The 20,443-nt window shown below is 42.6% G+C and overlaps 1 protein-coding gene across 1 annotated transcript; it reads left to right on the top strand.

Annotated features, from left to right (window-relative positions):
* The first annotated feature begins 201 nt into the window (after positions 1-201).
* On the top strand, positions 202-20,128 carry LOC130298027 (gastrula zinc finger protein XlCGF17.1-like). Its single transcript, XM_056550909.1, has 2 exons — positions 202-206; positions 19,117-20,128. The coding sequence occupies exons 1-2, from the start codon at positions 202-204 to the stop codon at positions 19,970-19,972; spliced, it is 861 nt and encodes a 286-aa protein (XP_056406884.1). The 3' UTR covers positions 19,973-20,128.
* The last annotated feature ends 315 nt before the right edge of the window (positions 20,129-20,443 follow it).

Raw genomic sequence — 20,443 nt, 5'->3', positions numbered from 1 at the left:
CTTCACCAATGATTCTCAATAAGGCTGTATAAATGCTGATGTCAGCTTTGACTGTAGCATCTAATTGGTTAATAGCCAGCACCAGAGATTGCTCTGTATCAGCTATTAGCATCGGCCCTCAGCAGAAGAATTCAACCAAGATCCACCAGATATAGAGGGGGGACAGGTCCCGGGCCCACCCCATATATCCTTAACGGCCCCATGAGGTAAATAAACATAATGGGTCATTAAGGAGTTAAACGTTTCATATACTCATAGTTAAATCTTGTACAGAATATGATGTAATGGAACAATCATCATCCTACCTTGTGTTAATGATCACTGTATATAGTCTCCTGTAATGTCTCCATGATAATCTTCTCCTCACTGTGTATAGTCTCCTGTAATGTGTCCATGATAATCTTCTCCTCGCTGTGTATAGTCTCCTGTGATGTCTCTATGATAATCTTCTCCTCGCTGTGTATAGTCTCCTGTAATGTCTCCATGATAATCTTCTCCTCGCTGTGTATAGTCCCTGTAATGTCTCCATGATAATCTTCTCCTCGCTGTGTATAGTCCCTGTAATGTCTCCATGATAATCTTCTCCTGTATGTGTATAGTCTCCTGTAATGTCTCCATGATAATCTTCTCCTCGCTGTGTATAGTCTCCTGTAATGTCTCCATGATAATCTTCTCCTCGCTGTGTATAGTCTCCTGTAATGTCTCCATGATAATCTTCTCCTGTATGTGTATAGTCTCCTGTAATGTCTCCATGATAATCTTCTCCTCGCTGTGTATAGTCTCCTGTAATGTCTCCATGATAATCTTCTCCTCGCTGTGTATAGTCTCCTGTAATGTCTCCATGATAATCTTCTCCTCGCTGTGTATAGTCCAGTAATGTCTCCATGATAATCTTCTCCTCGCTGTGTATAGTCCAGTAATGTCTCCATGATAATCTCCTCCTCGCTGTGTATAGTCTCCTGTAATGTCTCCATGATAATCTTCCCCTCGCTGTGTATAGTCTCCTGTAATGTCTCCATGATAATCTTCTCCTCGCTGTGTATAGTCTCCTGTAATGTCTCCATGATAATCTTCCCCTCGCTGTGTATAGTCTCCTGTAATTTCTCCATGATAATCTTCTCCTCGCTGTGTATAGTCTCCTGTAATGTCTCCATGATAATCTTCTCCTCGCTGTGTATAGTCTCCTGTAATGTCTCCATGATAATCTTCTCCTCGCTGTGTATAGTCTCCTGTAATATCTCCATGATAATCTTCTCCTCGCTGTGTATAGTCTCCTGTAATGTCTCCATGATAATCTTCTCCTCGCTGTGTATAGTCTCCTGTAATGTCTCCATGATAATCTTCTCCTCGCTGTGTATAGTCTCCTGTAATGTCTCCATGATAATCTTCTCCTCGCTGTGTATAGTCCTGTAATGTCTCCATGATAATCTTCTCCTCGCTGTGTATAGTCTCCTGTAATGTCTCCATGATAATCTTCTCCTCGCTGTGTATAGTCTCCTGTAATGTCTCCATGATAATCTTCTCCTCCCTTTGTAGTCTCCTGTAATGTCTCCATGATAATCTTCTCCTCGCTGTGTATAGTCTCCTGTAATGTCTCAATGATAATCTTCTCCTAGCTGTATATAGTCTCCTGTAATGTCTCCATGATAATCTTCTCCTCGCTGTGTATAGTCTCCTGTAATGTGTCCATGATAATCTTCTCCTCACTGTGTATAGTCTCCTGTAATGTCTCCATGATAATCTTCTCCTCGCTGTGTATAGTCTCCTGTAATGTGTCCATGATAATCTTCTCCTCGCTGTGTATAGTCTCCTGTAATGTGTCCATGATAATCTTCTCCTCGCTGTGTATTGTCTCCTGTAATGTCTCCATGATAATCTTCTCCTCGCTGTGTATAGTCTCCTGTAATGTCTCCATGATAATCTTCTCCTCGCTGTGTATAGTCCTGTAATGTCTCCATGATAATCTTCTCCTCGCTGTGTATAGTCTCCTGTAATGTCTCCATGATAATCTTCTCCTCGCTGTGTATAGTCTCCTGTAATGTCTCCATGATAATCTTCTCCTCGCTGTGTATAGTCTCCTGTAATGTCTCCATGATAATCTTCTCCTCGCTGTGTAGTCTCCTGTAATGTCTCCATGATAATCTTCTCCTCGCTGTGCATAGTCTCCTGTAATGTCTCCATGATAATCTTCTCCTCGCTGTGCATAGTCTCCTGTAATGTCTCTATGATAATCTTCTCCTCGCTGTGTATAGTCCTGTAATGTCTCCATGATAATCTTCTCCTCGCTGTGTATAGTCTCCTGTAATGTCTCCATGATAATCTTCTCCTCGCTGTGTATAGTCTCCTGTAATGTCTCCATGATAATCTTCTCCTCGCTGTGTATAGTCTCCTGTAATGTCTCCATGATAATCTTCTCCTCGCTGTGTATAGTCTCCTGTAATGTCTCCATGATAATCTTCCCCTCGCTGTGTATAGTCTCCTGTAATGTCTCCATGATAATCTTCTCCTCGCTGTGTATAGTCTCCTGTAATGTCTCCATGATAATCTTCTCCTCGCTGTGTATAGTCTCCTGTAATGTCTCCATGATAATCTTCTCCTCGCTGTGTATAGTCCTGTAATGTCTCCATGATAATCTTCTCCTCGCTGTGTATAGTCTCCTGTAATGTCTCCATGATAATCTTCTCCTCGCTGTGTAGTCTCCTGTAATGTCTCCATGATAATCTTCTCCTCGCTGTGTAGTCTCCTGTAATGTCTCCATGATAATCTTCTCCTCGCTGTGTATAGTCTCCTGTAATGTCTCCATGATAATCTTCCCCTCGCTGTGTATAGTCTCCTGTAATGTCTCCATGATAATCTTCTCCTCGCTGTGTGTAGTCTCCTGTAATGTCTCCATGATAATCTTCTCCTCGCTGTGTATAGTCTCCTGTAATGTCTCCATGATAATCTTCTCCTCACTGTGTATAGTCTCCTGTAATGTCTCCATGATAATCTTCTCCTAGCTGTGTATAGTCCTGTAATGTCTCCATGATAATCTCCTCCTCGCTGTGTATAGTCTCCTGTAATGTCTCCATGATAATCTTCTCCTCGCTGTGTATAGTCTCCTGTAATGTCTCCATGATAATCTTCTCCTCGCTGTGTATAGTCTCCTGTAATATCTCCATGATAATCTTCTCCTCGCTGTGTATAGTCTCCTGTAATGTCTCCATGATAATCTTCTCCTCGCTGTATATAGTCTCCTGTAATGTCTCCATGATAATCTTCTCCTCGCTGTGTATAGTCTCCTGTAATGTCTCCATGATAATCTTCTCCTCGCTGTGTATAGTCTCCTGTAATGTCTCCATGATAATCTTCTCCTAGCTGTGTATAGTCCTGTAATGTCTCCATGATAATCTTCTCCTAGCTGTGTATAGTCCTGTAATGTCTCCATGATAATCTCCTCCTCGCTGTGTATAGTCTCCTGTAATGTCTCCATGATAATCTTCTCCTCGCTGTGTATAGTCTCCTGTAATGTCTCCATGATAATCTCCTCCTCGCTGTGTATAGTCTCCTGTAATGTCTCCATGATAATCTTCTCCTCGCTGTGTATAGTCTCCTGTAATGTCTCCACGATAATCTTCTCCTCGCTGTGTATAGTCTCCTGTAATGTCTCCATGATAATCTTCCCCTCGCTGTGTATAGTCTCCTGTAATGTCTCCATGATAATCTTCTCCTCGCTGTGTATAGTCTCCTGTAATGTCTCCATGATAATCTTCTCCTCGCTGTGTAGTCTCCTGTAATGTCTCCATGATAATCTTCTCCTCGCTGTGTATAGTCCTGTAATGTCTCCATGATAATCTTCTCCTCGCTGTGTATAGTCTCCTGTAATGTCTCCATGATAATCTTCTCCTCGCTGTGTATAGTCTCCTGTAATGTCTCCATGATAATCTTCTCCTCGCTGTGTATAGTCTCCTGTAATGTCTCCATGATAATCTTCTCCTCGCTGTGTATAGTCTCCTGTAATGTCTCCATGATAATCTCCTCCTCGCTGTGTATAGTCTCCTGTAATGTCTCCATGATAATCTTCTCCTCGCTGTGTATAGTCTCCTGTAATGTCTCCATGATAATCTTCTCCTCGCTGTGTAGTCTCCTGTAATGTCTCCATGATAATCTTCTCCTCGCTGTGTATAGTCTCCTGTAATGTCTCCATGATAATCTTCTCCTCGCTGTGTATAGTCTCCTGTAATGTCTCCATGATAATCTTCTCCTCGCTGTGTATAGTCTCCTGTAATGTCTCCATGATAATCTTCTCCTCGCTGTGTATAGTCTCCTGTAATGTCTCCATGATAATCTTCTCCTCGCTGTGTATAGTCTCCTGTAATGTCTCCATGATAATCTTCTCCTCGCTGTGTATAGTCTCCTGTAATGTCTCCATGATAATCTTCTCCTCGCTGTGTATAGTCTCCTGTAATGTGTCCATGATAATCTTCCCCCCGCTGTGTATAGTCTCCTGTAATGTCTCCATGATAATCGTCTCCTGTAATGTCTCCATGATAATCTTCTCCTCGCTGTGTATAGTCCTGTAATGTCTCCATGATAATATTCTCCTCGCTGTGTATAGTCCTGTAATGTCTCCATGATAATCTTCTCCTCGCTGTGTATAGTCTCCTGTAATGTCTCCATGATAATCTCCTCCTCGCTGTGTATAGTCCTGTAATGTCTCCTTGATAATCTTCTCCTCGCTGTGTATATTCCTGTAATGTCTCCATGATAATCTTCTCCTCGCTGTGTATAGTCTCCTGTAATGTCTCCATGATAATCTTCTCCTCGCTGTGTATAGTCTCCTGTAATGTCTCCATGATAATCTTCTCCTCGCTGTGTATAGTCTCCTGTAATGTCTCCATGATAATCTTCTCCTCGCTGTGTATAGTCTCCTGTAATGTCTCCATGATAATCTTCTTCTCGCTGTGCATAGTCTCCTGTAATGTCTCCAAGATAATCTTCTCCTCGCTGTGTATAGTCTCCTGTAATGTCTCCATGATAATCTTCTCCTCCCTGTGTATAGTCTCCTGTAATGTCTCCATGATAATCTTCTCCTCGCTGTGTATAGTCTCCTGTAATGTCTCCATGATAATCTTCTCCTCGCTGTGTATAGTCTCCTGTAATGTCTCCATGATAATCTCCTCCTCGCTGTGTATAGTCTCCTGTAATGTCTCCATGATAATCTCCTCCTCGCTGTGTGTAGTCTCCTGTAATGTCTCCATGATAATCTTCTCCTCGCTGTGTATAGTCTCCTGTAATGTCTCCATGATAATCTTCTCCTCGTTGTGTATAGTCTCCTGTAATGTCTCCATGATAATCTTCCCCTCGCTGTGTATAGTCTCCTGTAATGTCTCCATGATAATCTCCTCCTCGCTGTGTATAGTCCTGTAATGTCTCCATGATAATCTTCTCCTCGCTGTGTATAGTCCTGTAATGTCTCCATGATAATCTTCTCCTCGCTGTGTATAGTCTCCTGTAATGTCTCCATGATAATCTTCTCCTCGCTGTGTATAGTCTCCTGTAATGTCTCCATGATAATCTTCTCCTCGCTGTGTATAGTCCTGTAATGTCTCCATGATAATCTTCTCCTCGCTGTGTATAGTCCTGTAATGTCTCCATGATAATCTTCTCCTCGCTGTGTATAGTCTCCTGTAATGTCTCCATGATAATCTTCTCCTCGCTGTGCATAGTCTCCTGTAATGTCTCCATGATAATCTTCTTCTCGCTGTGCATAGTCTCCTGTAATGTCTCCATGATAATCTTCTCCTCGCTGTGTATAGTCTCCTGTAATGTCTCCATGATAATCTTCTCCTCGCTGTGTATAGTCTCCTGTAATGTCTCCATGATAATCTTCTCCTCGCTGTGTATAGTCTCCTGTAATGGCTCCATGATAATCTTCCCCTCGCTGTGTATAGTCTCCTGTAATGTCTCCATGATAATCTTCTCCTCGCTGTGTATAGTCTCCTGTAATGTCTCCATGATAATCTTCTCCTCGCTGTGTATAGTCTCCTGTAATGTCTCCATGATAATCTTCTCCTCGCTGTGTATAGTCTCCTGTAATGTCTCCATGATAATCTTCTCCTCGCTGTGTATAGTCTCCTGTAATGTGTCCATGATAATCTTCTCCTCGCTGTGTATAATCTCCTGTAATGTCTCCATGATAATCTTCTCCTCGCTGTGTATAGTCTCCTGTAATGTCTCCATGATAATCTTCTCCTCCCTGTGTATAGTCTCCTGTAATGTCTCCATGATAATCTTCTCCTCGCTGTGTATAGTCTCCTGTAATGTCTCCATGATAATCTTCTCCTCCCTGTGTATAGTCTCCTGTAATGTCTCCATGATAATCTTCTCCTCGCTGTGTATAGTCTCCTGTAATGTCTCCATGATAATCTTCTCCTCGTTGTGTATAGTCTCCTGTAATGTCTCCATGATAATCTTCTCCTCGCTGTGTATAGTCTCCTGTAATGTCTCCATGATAATCTTCTCCTCGCTGTGTATAGTCCCTGTAATGTCTCCATGATAATGTTCTCCTCGCTGTGTATAGTCTCCTGTAATGTCTCCATGATAATGTTCTCTTCGCTGTGTATAGTCTCCTGTAATGTCTCCATGATAATCTTCTCCTAGCTGTGTATAGTCTCCTGTAATGTCTCCATGATAATCTTCTCCTCGCTGTGTATAGTCCTGTAATGTCTCCATGATAATCTTCTCCTCGCTGTGTATAGTCTCCTGTAATGTCTCCATGATAATCTTCTCCTCGCTGTGTATAGTCCTGTAATGTCTCCATGATAATCTTCTCCTCGCTGTGTATAGTCTCCTGTAATCTCTCCATGATAATCTTCTCCTCGCTGTGTATAGTCTCCTGTAATGTCTCCATGATAATCTTCTCCTCGCTGTGTATAGTCTCCTGTAATGTCTCCATGATAATCTTCTCCTCGCAGTGTATAGTCTCCTGTAATGTCTCCATGATAATCTTCTCCTCGATGTGTATAGTCTCCTGTAATGTCTCCATGATAATCTTCTCCTCGCTGTGTATAGTCTCCTGTAATGTCTCCATGATAATCTTCTCCGCGCTGTGTATAGTCTCCTGTAATGTCTCCATGATAATCTTCTCCTCGCTATGTATAGTCTCCTGTAATGTCTCCATGATAATCTTCTCCTCGCTGTGTATAGTCTCCTGTAATGTCTCCATGATAATCTTCTCCTCACTGTGTATAGTCTCCTGTAATGTCTCCATGATAATCTCCTCCTCGCTGTGTATAGTCCCTGTAATGTCTCCATGATAATCTTCTCCTCGCTGTGTATAGTCCTGTAATGTCTCCATGATAATCTTCTCCTCGCTGTGTATAGTCCCTGTAATGTCTCCATGATAATCTTCTCCTCGCTGTGTATAGTCTCCTGTAATGTCTCCATGATAATCTTCTCCTCGCTGTGTATAGTCTCCTGTAATGTCTCCATGATAATCTTCTCCTCGCTGTGTATAGTCTCCTGTAATGTCTCCATGATAATCTTCTCCTCGCTGTGTATAGTCTCCTGTAATGTCTCTATGATAATCTTCTCCTCGCTGTGTATAGTCTCTTGTAATGTCTCCATGATAATCTTCTCCTCACTGTGTATAGTCTCCTGTAATGTCTCCATGATAATCTCCTCCTCGCTGTGTATATCTCCTCCTTGTTCCCAGTCTCCTTTCCTCTGTCATTCTATCCTTGTTCCCATGTATGTGCTCTTACCCCTGTAAACACATAGGTCTTCTTCATTACATTCACTTTCATACCTACACCCCATTTATGTCTTCAGTGGATTCTCCCCATGTCGGCCGCTCTCTCCCCCATGTACAGATCACATGACCTATGCACTTTCATCAATCACTTTTAACCATCTGATTCCATTGTGTAATATAAAAGTCGTCCCATAAATCACTGCTCCATCTCTTGTCTCTTATTCTCTTCTAATATCTGCAGGTATCGGTCTCTGCTACTTCTATTACAAAGCATCTCTGATGCAGAGACACCTTACAAGGAACAGAGACATTGTCTTTGACAGGTGTCCCTGCTCCACAGCACAATTTCAATGGTGCCTTACACTAGTTAGATCCCATAACGATCCAGGAAATTACATTTTTGCATCTTCATTTGTTTCCTCCTCTCCGAAGAGCCATCACTCATTTTTCCATCTCCAGACCCTATTGCTTGTTTTTTGCGGTAACAATCATGTTATGTGCTGTAAAATTGACTTGTTATCTTCATAGATCAGGTTGGTACGGTCCCTATGTATAACATAGCGTTATCTTTAACTCTTTTTTTTATTTAAACTCATTTTACTATAAAAGTGAGTAAAGAGACGTACAGTGTAAGTACAGACCATGGAAGTCTATGACAAAATCCCATTCAGCACAGCATGATGTATACAGAGTGAGGACAGCTGCATAACACAGTCAGTGACTACAGACACAATACAACCTAAACCGGGAACCTTAAACACAATAGACATATATTTACGTCTATTCCCGGCTCCCATTATGTGAAGCGCGCTCAGGAGCTGATCGCGCTTCATACCCGATGAGTCTCTGTTTCTATCAGCAACCAGCGGCTAATACCGGACTTCGCCGATCAGGCTGGTGTCCGGCACCAAAGTGGCGGCATCTAAAACAGAAGAAGACACATGCTGGTTAGCTCAGTGGGCTGGTCGGGACCGCCGCCGTGAAATCTCTGCATGGAGATCGCAGGGGGTCCGAGTGGAGGGACTCCCGCGATCAGACATCTTATCCCCTATCCTTTGGGTGGTCCATGTGGTCTGATGAGCACAGTTAAACAGATTTGTAAATTACTTTTATTTAAAAATCTTAAGTACTGAAAGGATAATCAGCTGCTGTATGTTCTTTTTGTTGTGTAGTTCTTTCCAGTCCGACCACAGTGCTCTTTGCTGCCACTTCTGTCCATGTCAGGAACTTTCCTGAACAGAAGCAAATATCTATAGCAAACCTCTCCTGCTCCGGACAGTTCCTGACATGGACAGAGGTGGCAGCAGAGAGCAATGTGATCAGACTGAAAAGAACTACACAACTTCCTGTGGAAGTACTGGAAGAATTAAGATTTTTAAATAGAAGTAATTTGCAATTCTGAATAACTTTATAGCACCAGTTGATTAAAAAATTTTTTTCTATCGGAGTACCCCTTTAAAAGATTCCATAAATAAATTATTACAGCCGGTGACTGGGCAGAATCTGAGACTGTTCCCTGCATATAGTGGTTACTACTCACCTGGGCGGTTACCTGTAGGAATGTCCTCCTTATACTGCTCATCACTGCTCACATCTGTCTCTTCTTCTTCTCTTAAATCTGTAGTATTACTATAGATCACATCTTTCCCTGTAGGAATGTCCTCCTTATACTGCTCATCACCGCTCACATCTGTCTCTGCTTCTTCCTTTATATCTGTAGTATTAATATAGATCACATCTTTTCCTGTAGAAATGTGCTCCTTATACTGCTCATCACCACTCACATCTGTCTCTGGAGCATTAATATTGTTCGGATCTTCTCCCTGATTCATAAGATGTGGAAGAAATATAGTAAAAGTCATCAGACAGTAGGAGAAGTCACGTGGGATGTTATAGATGAGCAGGAGATGAGGAGTCATGGAGGGTGAGGGGACTGACCACAGGAGCTTCACAGCCCTTCTACAGATTATAGGGAATATCTCCATCTACCTGATCATCCTGTGGAAGAAGAGGACGGGGACACCTCTCGGGTGCTGTTCTCTTACTGGATCTGACTGTAGGGAACACATACAGAGACTGAATTCATTCTTTACATACAAATAATGAGAGGACGTGTGTATATAGTCATGTCTATTACCTGGTGATGTGAGGGGCTGCTGATCCTCCATCATGACCTGATCCTTGTACTGATCCTTGTGTCCTTCTACATACTCCCACTCCTCCATGGAGAAATAGACCACCACGTCCTGATACCTTATAGGAACCTGACACACAATGATACAGTCATCACCCCGACCCCTCCATTACTGTATAATGTCCCAGCAGTGTCACCTCTCCAGTCATCACCAGACCCCTCCATTACTGTATAATGTCCCAGCATTCCCAGCAGTGTCACCTCTCCAGTCATCACCAGACCCCTCCATTACTGTATAATGTCCCAGCATTCCCAGCAGTGTCACCTCTCCAGTCATCACCAGACTCCTCCATTACTGTATATTGTCCCAGCAGTGTCACCTCTCCAGTCATCACCAGACCCCTCCATTACTGTATATTGTCACAGCAGTGTCACCTCTCCAGTCATCACCAGACCCCTCCATTACTGTATAATGTCCCAGCAGTGTCACCTCTCCAGTCATCACCAGACCCCTCCATTACTGTATAATGTCCCAGCAGTGTCACCTCTCCAGTCATCACCAGACCCCTCCATTACTGTATAATGTCCCAGCATTCCCAGCAGTGTCACCTCTCCAGTCATCACCAGACTCCTCCATTACTGTATAATGTCCCAGCAGTGTCACCTCTCCAGTCATCACCAGACCCCTCCATTACTGTATAATGTCCCAGCAGTGTCACCTCTCCAGTCATCACCAGACCCCTCCATTACTGTATAATGTCCCAGCAGTGTCACCTCTCCAGTCATCACCAGACCCCTCCATTACTGTATAATGTCCCAGCAGTGTCACCTCTCCAGTCATCACCAGACCCCTCCATTACTGTATAATGTCCCAGCAGTGTCACCTCTCCAGTCATCACCAGACCCCTCCATTACTGTATAATGTCCCAGCAGTGTCACCTCTCCAGTCATCACCAGACCCCTCCATTACTGTATAATGTCCCAGCAGTGTCACCTCTCCAGTCATCACCAGACCCCTCCATTACTGTATAATGTCCCAGCAGTGTCACCTCTCCAGTCATCACCAGACCCCTCCATTACTGTATAATGTCCCAGCAGTGTCACCTCTCCAGTCATCACCAGACCCCTCCATTACTGTATAATGTCCCAGCAGTGTCACCTCTCCAGTCATCACCAGACCCCTCCATTACTGTATAATGTCCCAGCAGGGTCACCTCTCCAGTCAGCAGCTCCATCATCTTGTTGATGAGTTCTAGGATCTTCTGTTCATTCATTTCCTCATGTATCAGGGAGTGAGGTGGGGGCCCCGGGATTGGGCTCAGGGTTCTTCCCCATCCTTCACACACAGGGGCCCGACAGCGCCCACTAGAGGACTTCTTCACTACTGTGTAATCCTGTGTATGGAGAGACACATTAATATCACTAATTACATTCCCAGAATCCCTCACCTCTCCAGTCATATCCATCTGTTGTCACATGACCTCATTCTTATCTATGTAATAACAGATGGATATGACTGGAGAGGTAAGGGATTCTGGGAGTGATGTCACTTGACCTCATTCTTATCTATGTAATATCACCCCCAGAATCCCTCACCTCTCCAGTCATATCCATCTGTTATTACATAGATAAGAATGAGGTCATGTGACATCACTTCCAGAATCCCTCACCTCTCCAGTCATATCCATCTGTTATTACATAGATAAGAATGAGGTCATGTGTAGTTTTCCCTTCCCCAATATCGCGCCACACCCCTACCCCTTAATTCCCTGGTTGAACTTGATGGACATATGTCTTTTTTCGACCGTACTAACTATGTAACTATGTAACTATGTAACATCACTCCCAGAATCCCTCACCTCTCCAGTCATATCCATCTGTTATTACATAGATAAGAATGAGGTCATGTGACATCACTCCCAGAATCCCTCACCTCTCCAGTAAGCCGGAAGAGTATCTGTAGGGTGAGGTTTATGATCCTGTCGGCCATCTTGTTCCTGTCTCTCTCCATGGTTGATGGGTGATCCAGGAGAATTCTCTTATATAGAAGATATCAGCAGAGGATCCTGGATTGGAGAAACCTGAAGGGAAGAAGAGGAGACGATGATAAACCGCACCAGATTCTATGGAGAAATAAAATCCATTTCCTGGAGATAATCTGGGGAAACATCTGAGGAGACATTATAGGAGTTTTCAGATTTCTCTATAAAACAAAATCCATTGTCCGAGGGCTGTAAAATAAGAGACTAGAGCGCACTCCCCTCTCCCGTCCAGTGGTGGCGCTCTGGTCCTCCAGGTCTTCTGAGGTCGCTCTCCCTGCTCTGCTGAAGACGTTGTGAATCCATTTCTCCTAATCTCTGAGGCTGCGGTGTATTCAGAACGTCTTCATCAGAACAGGGAGAAGAATAGAGGGATTCAATATGACATTGTCCAATGAAGAATACTGAAATGTGTCCACTAGGGGGCACAATATACATCACAATTACATCAGGATTTTATGTGTATTGTGATATGTCCCCCCCGGAAGAACCTGCTATTACCTGCAGCAGAGGCCGAGCATCATATACCGTTACACACGCAGGGTCTGGGCCACCACCGGAGTCAGTGTTTCCCAAGCAGGGTGCCTCCAGCTGTTACAGCATTTGGCTGTCAGGGCATGCTGGGAGTTGTAGTTTTACAACAGCTGGAGGCACGCTGGTTTGGAAACACTGTCTATAGTAATAATAGGGGCGCAAAAACCTGATGCTTACATAGTCCTGTATGGAAGAAGTGGCTGATACCCGGAGAAAAGAGACTGACCAGGTGACAGGATGGGCGGGTAAGTGACCTGATACCTTCACCATCCAGACATCCCCTGGGGGCAGTATAGGCAGGAAATCAGGAAACAACCGCTGGTCGGCACGGCGCTCCCTAGAGAAACAACCGCACAGCGCCATGTCTAAGCCACGCCCACCTACATTATTTTATTACAAAAATGGGATATAAACTTATTAGGGGAGGGGCTTCTATTACAAACCCTGAATAACGCTCTGCCATAGTGATCAGTGTTATCGGTGCTCGGCTTATACAGGCTGTGGAGGTGTCTGTATACTTAGAGCACCGATCTGAGCACAGAGCATGGTAAGGGGCCCTCCGGCCGTCATCTCAGCTGATCTAGACTCCGCCCCCCAACAACTGCATTTTACTAATTTTAGATCCTGCAATCGACTTTAATCACGGAATCTAAAGGGTTAATGGTGATGAGCGTCATTAGTGGTGAGTCCTGGCTGCTTATAGCTCCTGAGCTCACCTCAAAGTCCCATATGGGGCACAGAATGTAAATATACATCGTCTCCTTAAGGGTTAATAATAAACATCCCCAATAATCCTGATCTGATGGTGACCGCACACACATACCTATATCTGTAGAGGAGCCGTGTGCTTACAGGACCTGCGATGATGTCACCGTCATGTGATCAGTCACATGGAGGAGGAGTCGTCACATGATCAGGGGCTGCTGCTCTGAGAGATCACAACAGCAGTAACTGCCCCACCAGGACCTGCTCTGTATCTGCTACATGCTGGAGGTGTAGGACCTGTGATGATGTCACAATCATGTGACCAGTACATTTTGCGGGCAAATTTAGCAGCCTAGATGTGACTGTGGTTAAAGGACCTGTGGGAAGGATCATGTGACAGGAGTGGGCGGAGCTCAGCAGTGCAGGATTGCGGGTGAAGGTCCTGTGATAATGGTCATATGACAGCAGAGTCCTGCATACACTGAGCAGATGAGCCTAGAGCAGCAGCCCCTGATCATGTGACTCCTCCATGTGACTGATCACATGACGGTGACATCATCGCAGGTCCTGTAAGCACACGGCTCATGTACAGTCTGCAGGTGGAGGTATGTGTGTGGTCACATGTGGAGGCTGTCAGATGGTTTTTGTACTATTAACCCCTTCAGGACTCGGCAGTTTTGATTGTTAACCCCTTAAGGACACAGCGATTTTAACTTTTTTCCTCCTCGCTTTCTAATAGGCAGAAGGCTTGTAATTTCCTCTTTACAAACCCATAAGAGGATTGTTGTTTTTTGCACCACAGATTTGTACTTTGTAATGACATCACTCATTTTACTGCAAAACAAGGGCCAAAAAAATATTAACATTTTTAAAATCTTGTTACAGATTTTTAAAATGTGGGTTCTTCTGTTTGGACGCAGTGCACATTACGGTAATAATTCTCTTTATTCTGTAGGTCCAAACGATTACAATGATAAATGATTTATATAGGTTTTATTTAACACTTTTAAAATATAAAAAATATTCTAACTTTTTGTACAAAAATTATTATGCATCATATTTTCCTACCTTGACCCCTATAACTCTCTTATTATTCCATATACCGGGATGTATGAAAGTCATTTTTTGCGCTGTGATCTGTAATTTTTATCGGAAACACTTTAGTTTTGATGAGACTTTTTGATCGCTTTTTATGAATTTTTTCTGGTCCATGAAGTGGTGTTTTTTTACGTTTACGCCATTGACCGTGCGGTTAAACATATGTATATGTTTTTATAAAAATAATAATTGGTAAATGGGGAAGATTCAATCGTTTATTAGGGGAGGGGCTTATTCACATTAAGTTAATGTTCTTTTTACCTTATTCACAGTTTTTTAGTCCCTGTAGTAGACTATTACATGGAATCTATAGATTACATACACTGATCAATGCTGTGATGCTGAGGCTGCCTGCAGGATTGGAGCGTCGTTCAGACAGCGTGGAGCGAGGTTAGGGACCTCCACCCGTTCTCTCAGCTGACCAGGACCCCGCTATTTCACTGTGGGTGTCCTTATCAGCTCCACCGGAAATAGATTTTTGGCATTGGTGATGTCCGGCATTAGCAATGAGTCCCAGATGCTGATAGCAGGTAGGACCTAGGGACTATGAATCGTGCTGAACTCCTGACTGTGCTTCATAGACTGGCAGCAGCCTCCCTCCCCTCCAAATCTTATCACTTTAATGACAGGAGTCCCTGCTCTGAAAGGGGTTTCCTGCACAAGAGCAGAAGATATGTCAGATTTGATGTGTCTCATGCTGCGGAGCTGGGCCCATGGCTATACATTATATACCTCCTGCCCAGTCAGCCATGAAGGAGTTAAATGGTGGTGATGAATTGCCTTAACTCTTTTGGGGCCACACACTATACAGATAGCTGCTTATTGTCCCTTCTACTCGCTGGGATAAGAGCAACCAGTCTAGCTAGGGTTAAGTGGCGCACAGCACTGCCAATTCTATCCTTAGGGGCCAGACAGTAAGCAGCCATCTATATAGTCCCGGGGGAGGGGAGCAGTGATACTATGAAATATCACTTAACTCCTTACACTCCATGGGACGAGCGCTTTGGGTATAATGACCTGAACTGACAGCTGGATCATCAGACTTGCGGTCAGTTCGGGACATGTGACCATAATATAGAGGATCTACCCCGACAAGTATTCACCTCATCATCCGAGAGCAAGAAGATAAATCATGTGCAGGAATATCCCCTCAAATGTCTCCATATAACATCCTGGAATTGTATAGAATTAAATGTTTATTCACAATACAGGTTCCTATAAGGTGTCAGGACGTGGCGGTCTATTTCTCCATGGAGGAGTGGGAGTATGTAGAAGGACACAAGGATCAGTACAAGGATCAGGTCATGATGGAGGATCAGCAGCTCCTCACATCACCAGGTAATAGACATGACTATATACACACGTCCTCTCATTATTTGTATGTAAAGAATGAATTCAGTCTCTGTATGTGTTCCCTACAGTCAGATCCAGTAAGAGAACAGCACCAGAGAGGTGTCCCCGTCCTCTTCTTCCACAGGATGATCAGGTAAATGGAGATATTCCCTATGATCTGTAGAAGGGCTGTGAAGCTCTTGTGGTCAGTCTCCTCACCCTCCATGACTCCTCATCTCCTGCTCATCTATAACATCCCACGTGAATTCTCCTAATGTCTGATGACTTTTACTATATTTCTTCCACATCTTATGAATCAGGGTGAAGATCCGAACAATATTAATGCTACAGAGACAGATGTGAGCGGTGATGAGCAGTATAAGGAGAACTTTCCTACAGAGAAGGATCTGATCTATATTAATGCTACAGACATAAAGGAAGAAGAAGAGACAGATGTGAGCGGTTATGAGCAGTATAAGGAAGACATTCCTATAGGGAAAGATCTGATCTATATTAATGCTCCAGAGATAAATGTGAGCTGTAATAAGCAGTATAAGGAAAACATTCCTACAGGAAAAGATCTGATCTATATTAATGCTACAGACATAAAGGAAAAAGAGACAGATGTGAGCAGTAATAAGCAGTATAAGGAAGATATTCCTACAGAAAAAGATCTGATCTATATTAATACTACAGACATAAAGGAAGAACAAGAGACAAATTTAAGCTGTGATGAGCAGTATAAGGAGGACATTCCTACAGAAAAAGATCTGATCTATATTAATACTACAGACATAAATAAAGAAGAAGAGAGAGATGTGAGCGGTGATGAGCAGTATAAGGAGGACATTCCTACAGGGAAAGATCTGATCTATATTGATGCTATAGACATAAAGAAAGAAGAAGAGACAGATGTGAGCGGTAATGAGCAGTATAAGGAGGACAGCCCCACAGGGAAAGATCTCATCTATATTAATGCTACAGACATAAAAGAAGAAGAAAAGACATATGTAAGCAGTGATGAGCAGTATAAGGAGGACATTTCTACAGGGAAAGATCTTATCTATATTAATGCTACAGACAAAAAGAAAGAAGAAGAGACAGATGTGATCGGTCATGAGCAGTATAAGGAGAACATTTCTACAGGGAAAGATCTTATCTATATTAATGCTACAGACAAAAAGAAAGAAGAAGAGACAGATGTGAGCGGTGATGAGCAGTATAAGGAGGACATTCCTACAGGTAACCACCCAGGTGAGTAGTAACCACTAAATACAGAGAAGAGTCACAGATTCTACTCAGTCACAGCTGCAGTAATCACAGAAAAAAATAATGTTCATATATGTTACTCACTAGGTCATCCAGATGCTATACAGGTCTTTTTTATTTGTCTTCTGTATTTGGCTTACAAATCCCTCTGTTCTGCTGCTCACTTATTCTGACATCCACTGTTCAGGAAGGGGAGTGTCCGAGGCAAGCACTGAGCCCGCCCTCACTCACCATTCATTCACTTCCTCCCTGGGTCTGCTGTGCCAGGTTTCTTTATCCAATCACTGCAGGCTATTCTGTAACCCCCTCCTCTCTGCTTTCATGCTGCAGTCTGATAGGACAGGAGTGAGCACAGAGGAGTACTAGTCCTGCCAGGTCTGTGCTTCAGCTGGGACAAAGATGATGCTGCAGCCGGACAGGATTTTGTTTTAGATCGGTGGTCTCAAAGTGTGGCCCTTATTGATACTGAGCATGCGTTTTGTCTTTAACCCCTTAAGGACCAGGCCAATTTTATTTTTATTTTTCGCTTTTTCCTCCTCGCCTTCTAAAATCCATAACTCTTTAAAATTTACATCCACAGACCCATAAGAGGCTTGTTTTTTTGTGCGACCAATTGTACTTTGTAATAACATCAATAATTTTACCATAAAGTGTACGGCAAACCCCAATTTTTTTTTTGTGAGGAAATTTTTATGAAAACCACAATTTTGCTGATTTTGGAGGGTTTGGTTTTCACACTGTACCCTTTACAGTTCTTTATTCTGTTGGTCAATATGATGAAAATTATACCCATGATTATACACTTTTCTATTATTATCCGGCTTTTAAAACATCTCAAACTTTTTCTTTTTTACAAAATCAGTCTCCCTATTTGGACAATCTATAACTTTTTAATTTTTCCGTATATGGGGCGGTATGAGGGCTCAGTTTTTTGCACCATGACCTGTAGTTTTTTTTTTGTTCCAATTTTTTGTACTTTTTTTATGTTTACGCTGTTCACCGGGATCATTAACATTTATAGATCGGACATTTATGCAGGCAGCAATACCAAATATGTTTAATAATTATTTTTTTTAATACTTTTTTGAGTAAAATAGGGGAAAATAATGATTTACATTTTTTTAGGGTGGATTTTAAATTTATTGTTTTTACTTTTTACACTTTTTTTTTTACTTTTATTTTTAACTCCTTATGTCCCCATAGGGGACTATCTATAGCAATCATTAGATTGTCAATGCTGTTCCGTTCCATACATAGGCTTAGTACTGATCCGTATTATCAGCGATCTTCTGCTCTGGTCTGCTGGAAGGCAAATCAGGGCAGAAGACCCCGGGAGAGCGGTGGAGGCAGGTGAGGGGACCTCCGTGCCGCCGACAATCAGATCAGCTATTACAAGTGCCGCGCCGCCACAAATGCCGTGATCTGTATTGATCACGGCATCTGAGGGGTTAACGGTGGACATCAGCGCTATTGCTGATGTCCGCCATTACCGGCGGTTCCCTTGTTGCTGATAGCACCTGCCGTGCATGTTGCGAGCACTACTCCAATACTCACTGTCATGTACAGGACACAAATGTACATCCTGGTGCGCGAAGTACTGCCGCACCAGGTCGTACATTAACATCCATTGTCATTAAGGGGTTAAAGTCCTTGCGCTGTTGTTTTTATTGTCTCTGTTGTCTCCATCTTATATAGTCAGCAGGATTTCCATGTAGACGACTAGAGGAATAATTTGGGATATTTCCCAGCACTTCTGTATTGCTGGGGGCTCTGAACCGCCTCGGCTGTCGTCTGATTTGTGCCCTATGGATTGTTCATTGCTGCTGGATGGGAGTGTGATGGGGTCCAGGAGTGGGGTGTATGTGACCTGAAGAACCTATATTATGTCTACATTAACTATTTATTATCCAGAGGACGGGGAGAAGGTTCCATGATGTCACATGCTGCACTTATAATGTTCTACTAAAAAGACTATAAATATGGGCGCAGTTATTAATAAAATCTGTGTTATTCTCTGCAGATTCTTGTACCAGGAGATCAGAGGAGAATCTTATATCTTCAGATTATAAAGCAGATGATGATATCACACAAGATACATATGAAGAACATTCCATTATCCCAGATACACCCTCAGCCCTTCACAGCCAAGATCTGTCATCTCATCCTTATATACAGGTCCTGTCTTCTCACTCATCACAGGATGTTCAGCTAAATAAAGGTCACAGAAGGGGTGTTGGACATGAAAGAAATCACACAGGAAAGAAACCATATTCATGCTCAGAATGTGGGAAATGTTTTACTCAGAAATCAAGTCTTGTTACACATCAGAGAACTCACAAAGGAGAGAAGCCATTTTCATGCTCAGAATGTGAGAAATGTTTTTCTTCTAAATCAGATCTTGTTGTGCATCAGAGAACACACACAGGGGAGAAGCCATTTGCATGTTCACAATGTGGAAAATGTTTCACTCAGAAATCGCATCTTGTTGGACATCAAACAACCCACACAGGAGAGAAGCCATTTTCATGTTCAGAATGTGGAAAACATTTTACTTCTAAAACATGGCTTGTTCAGCATAAGAGAACTCACACAGGGGAGAAACTGTGTTCATGTTCAGAATGTGGGAAATGTTTTACTTCTAAATCACGGCTTGTTGAACATCAGAGAACTCACACAGGGGAGAAGCCATTTCCATGTTCAGAATGTGGGAAATGTTTTACTAAGAAATCAAATCTTGTTGAACATCAAACAACTCACACAGGAGGGAAGCCATTTTCTTGTTTAGAATGTGTAAAAAAATTTACTTCTAAATCCCGGCTTGTTAAACATAAGAGAGTTCACACAGGGGAGAACCCATTTTCATGTTCAGAATGTGGGAAATGTTTTACTTCTAAATCAAATATTATTGAACACCAGAGAACTCACACAGGGGAAAAACCATATTCATGTTTAGAATGTGGGAAATGTTTTACTAAGAAATCAACTCTTGTTGAACATCAAAGAACTCACACAGGGGAGAAGCTGTTTCCATGTTCTGAATGTGGGAAATGTTTTACTCGGAAAGCACATCTTGTTGTACACCTACAGAAATGTCTGTTTTACAAAATGCAAATAGAATCCAAATAACACATCTGTATGTATTGTCGTGCGGTAATAACTCAATTATGAATTATGGTCATAAAATATTAATTATGAAAAATTAAAACAATTGAAAATTATTAAAAATATCAAAATTATGACCTGGTGAATTGTAGACAAAGCTAATCAATACAATTCACTAGAGATGAGCGAACTTACAGTAAATTCGATTCGTCACAAACTTCTCGGCTCGGCAGTTGATGACTTTTCCTGCATAAATTAGTTCATCCTTCAGGTGCTCTGGGGGCTGGAAAAGGTGGATACAGTCCTAGGAAAGAGTCTCCTAGGACTGTATCCACCTTTTCCAGCCCATGGGAGCACCGGAAAGCTGAACTAATTTATGCAGGAAAAGTCATCAACTGCCGAGCCGAGAAGTTTGTGACGAATCAAATTTAATGTAAGTTCGCTCATCTCTACAATTCACATCTGAGTCCGACTATTTCCTCAGATATCAACAAG

Source organism: Hyla sarda (genome assembly GCF_029499605.1).
Source record: "Hyla sarda isolate aHylSar1 chromosome 1 unlocalized genomic scaffold, aHylSar1.hap1 SUPER_1_unloc_17, whole genome shotgun sequence".
Lineage (NCBI taxonomy): Eukaryota > Metazoa > Chordata > Amphibia > Anura > Hylidae > Hyla > Hyla sarda.
This window is presented reverse-complemented; position numbering and strand designations above follow the sequence as displayed.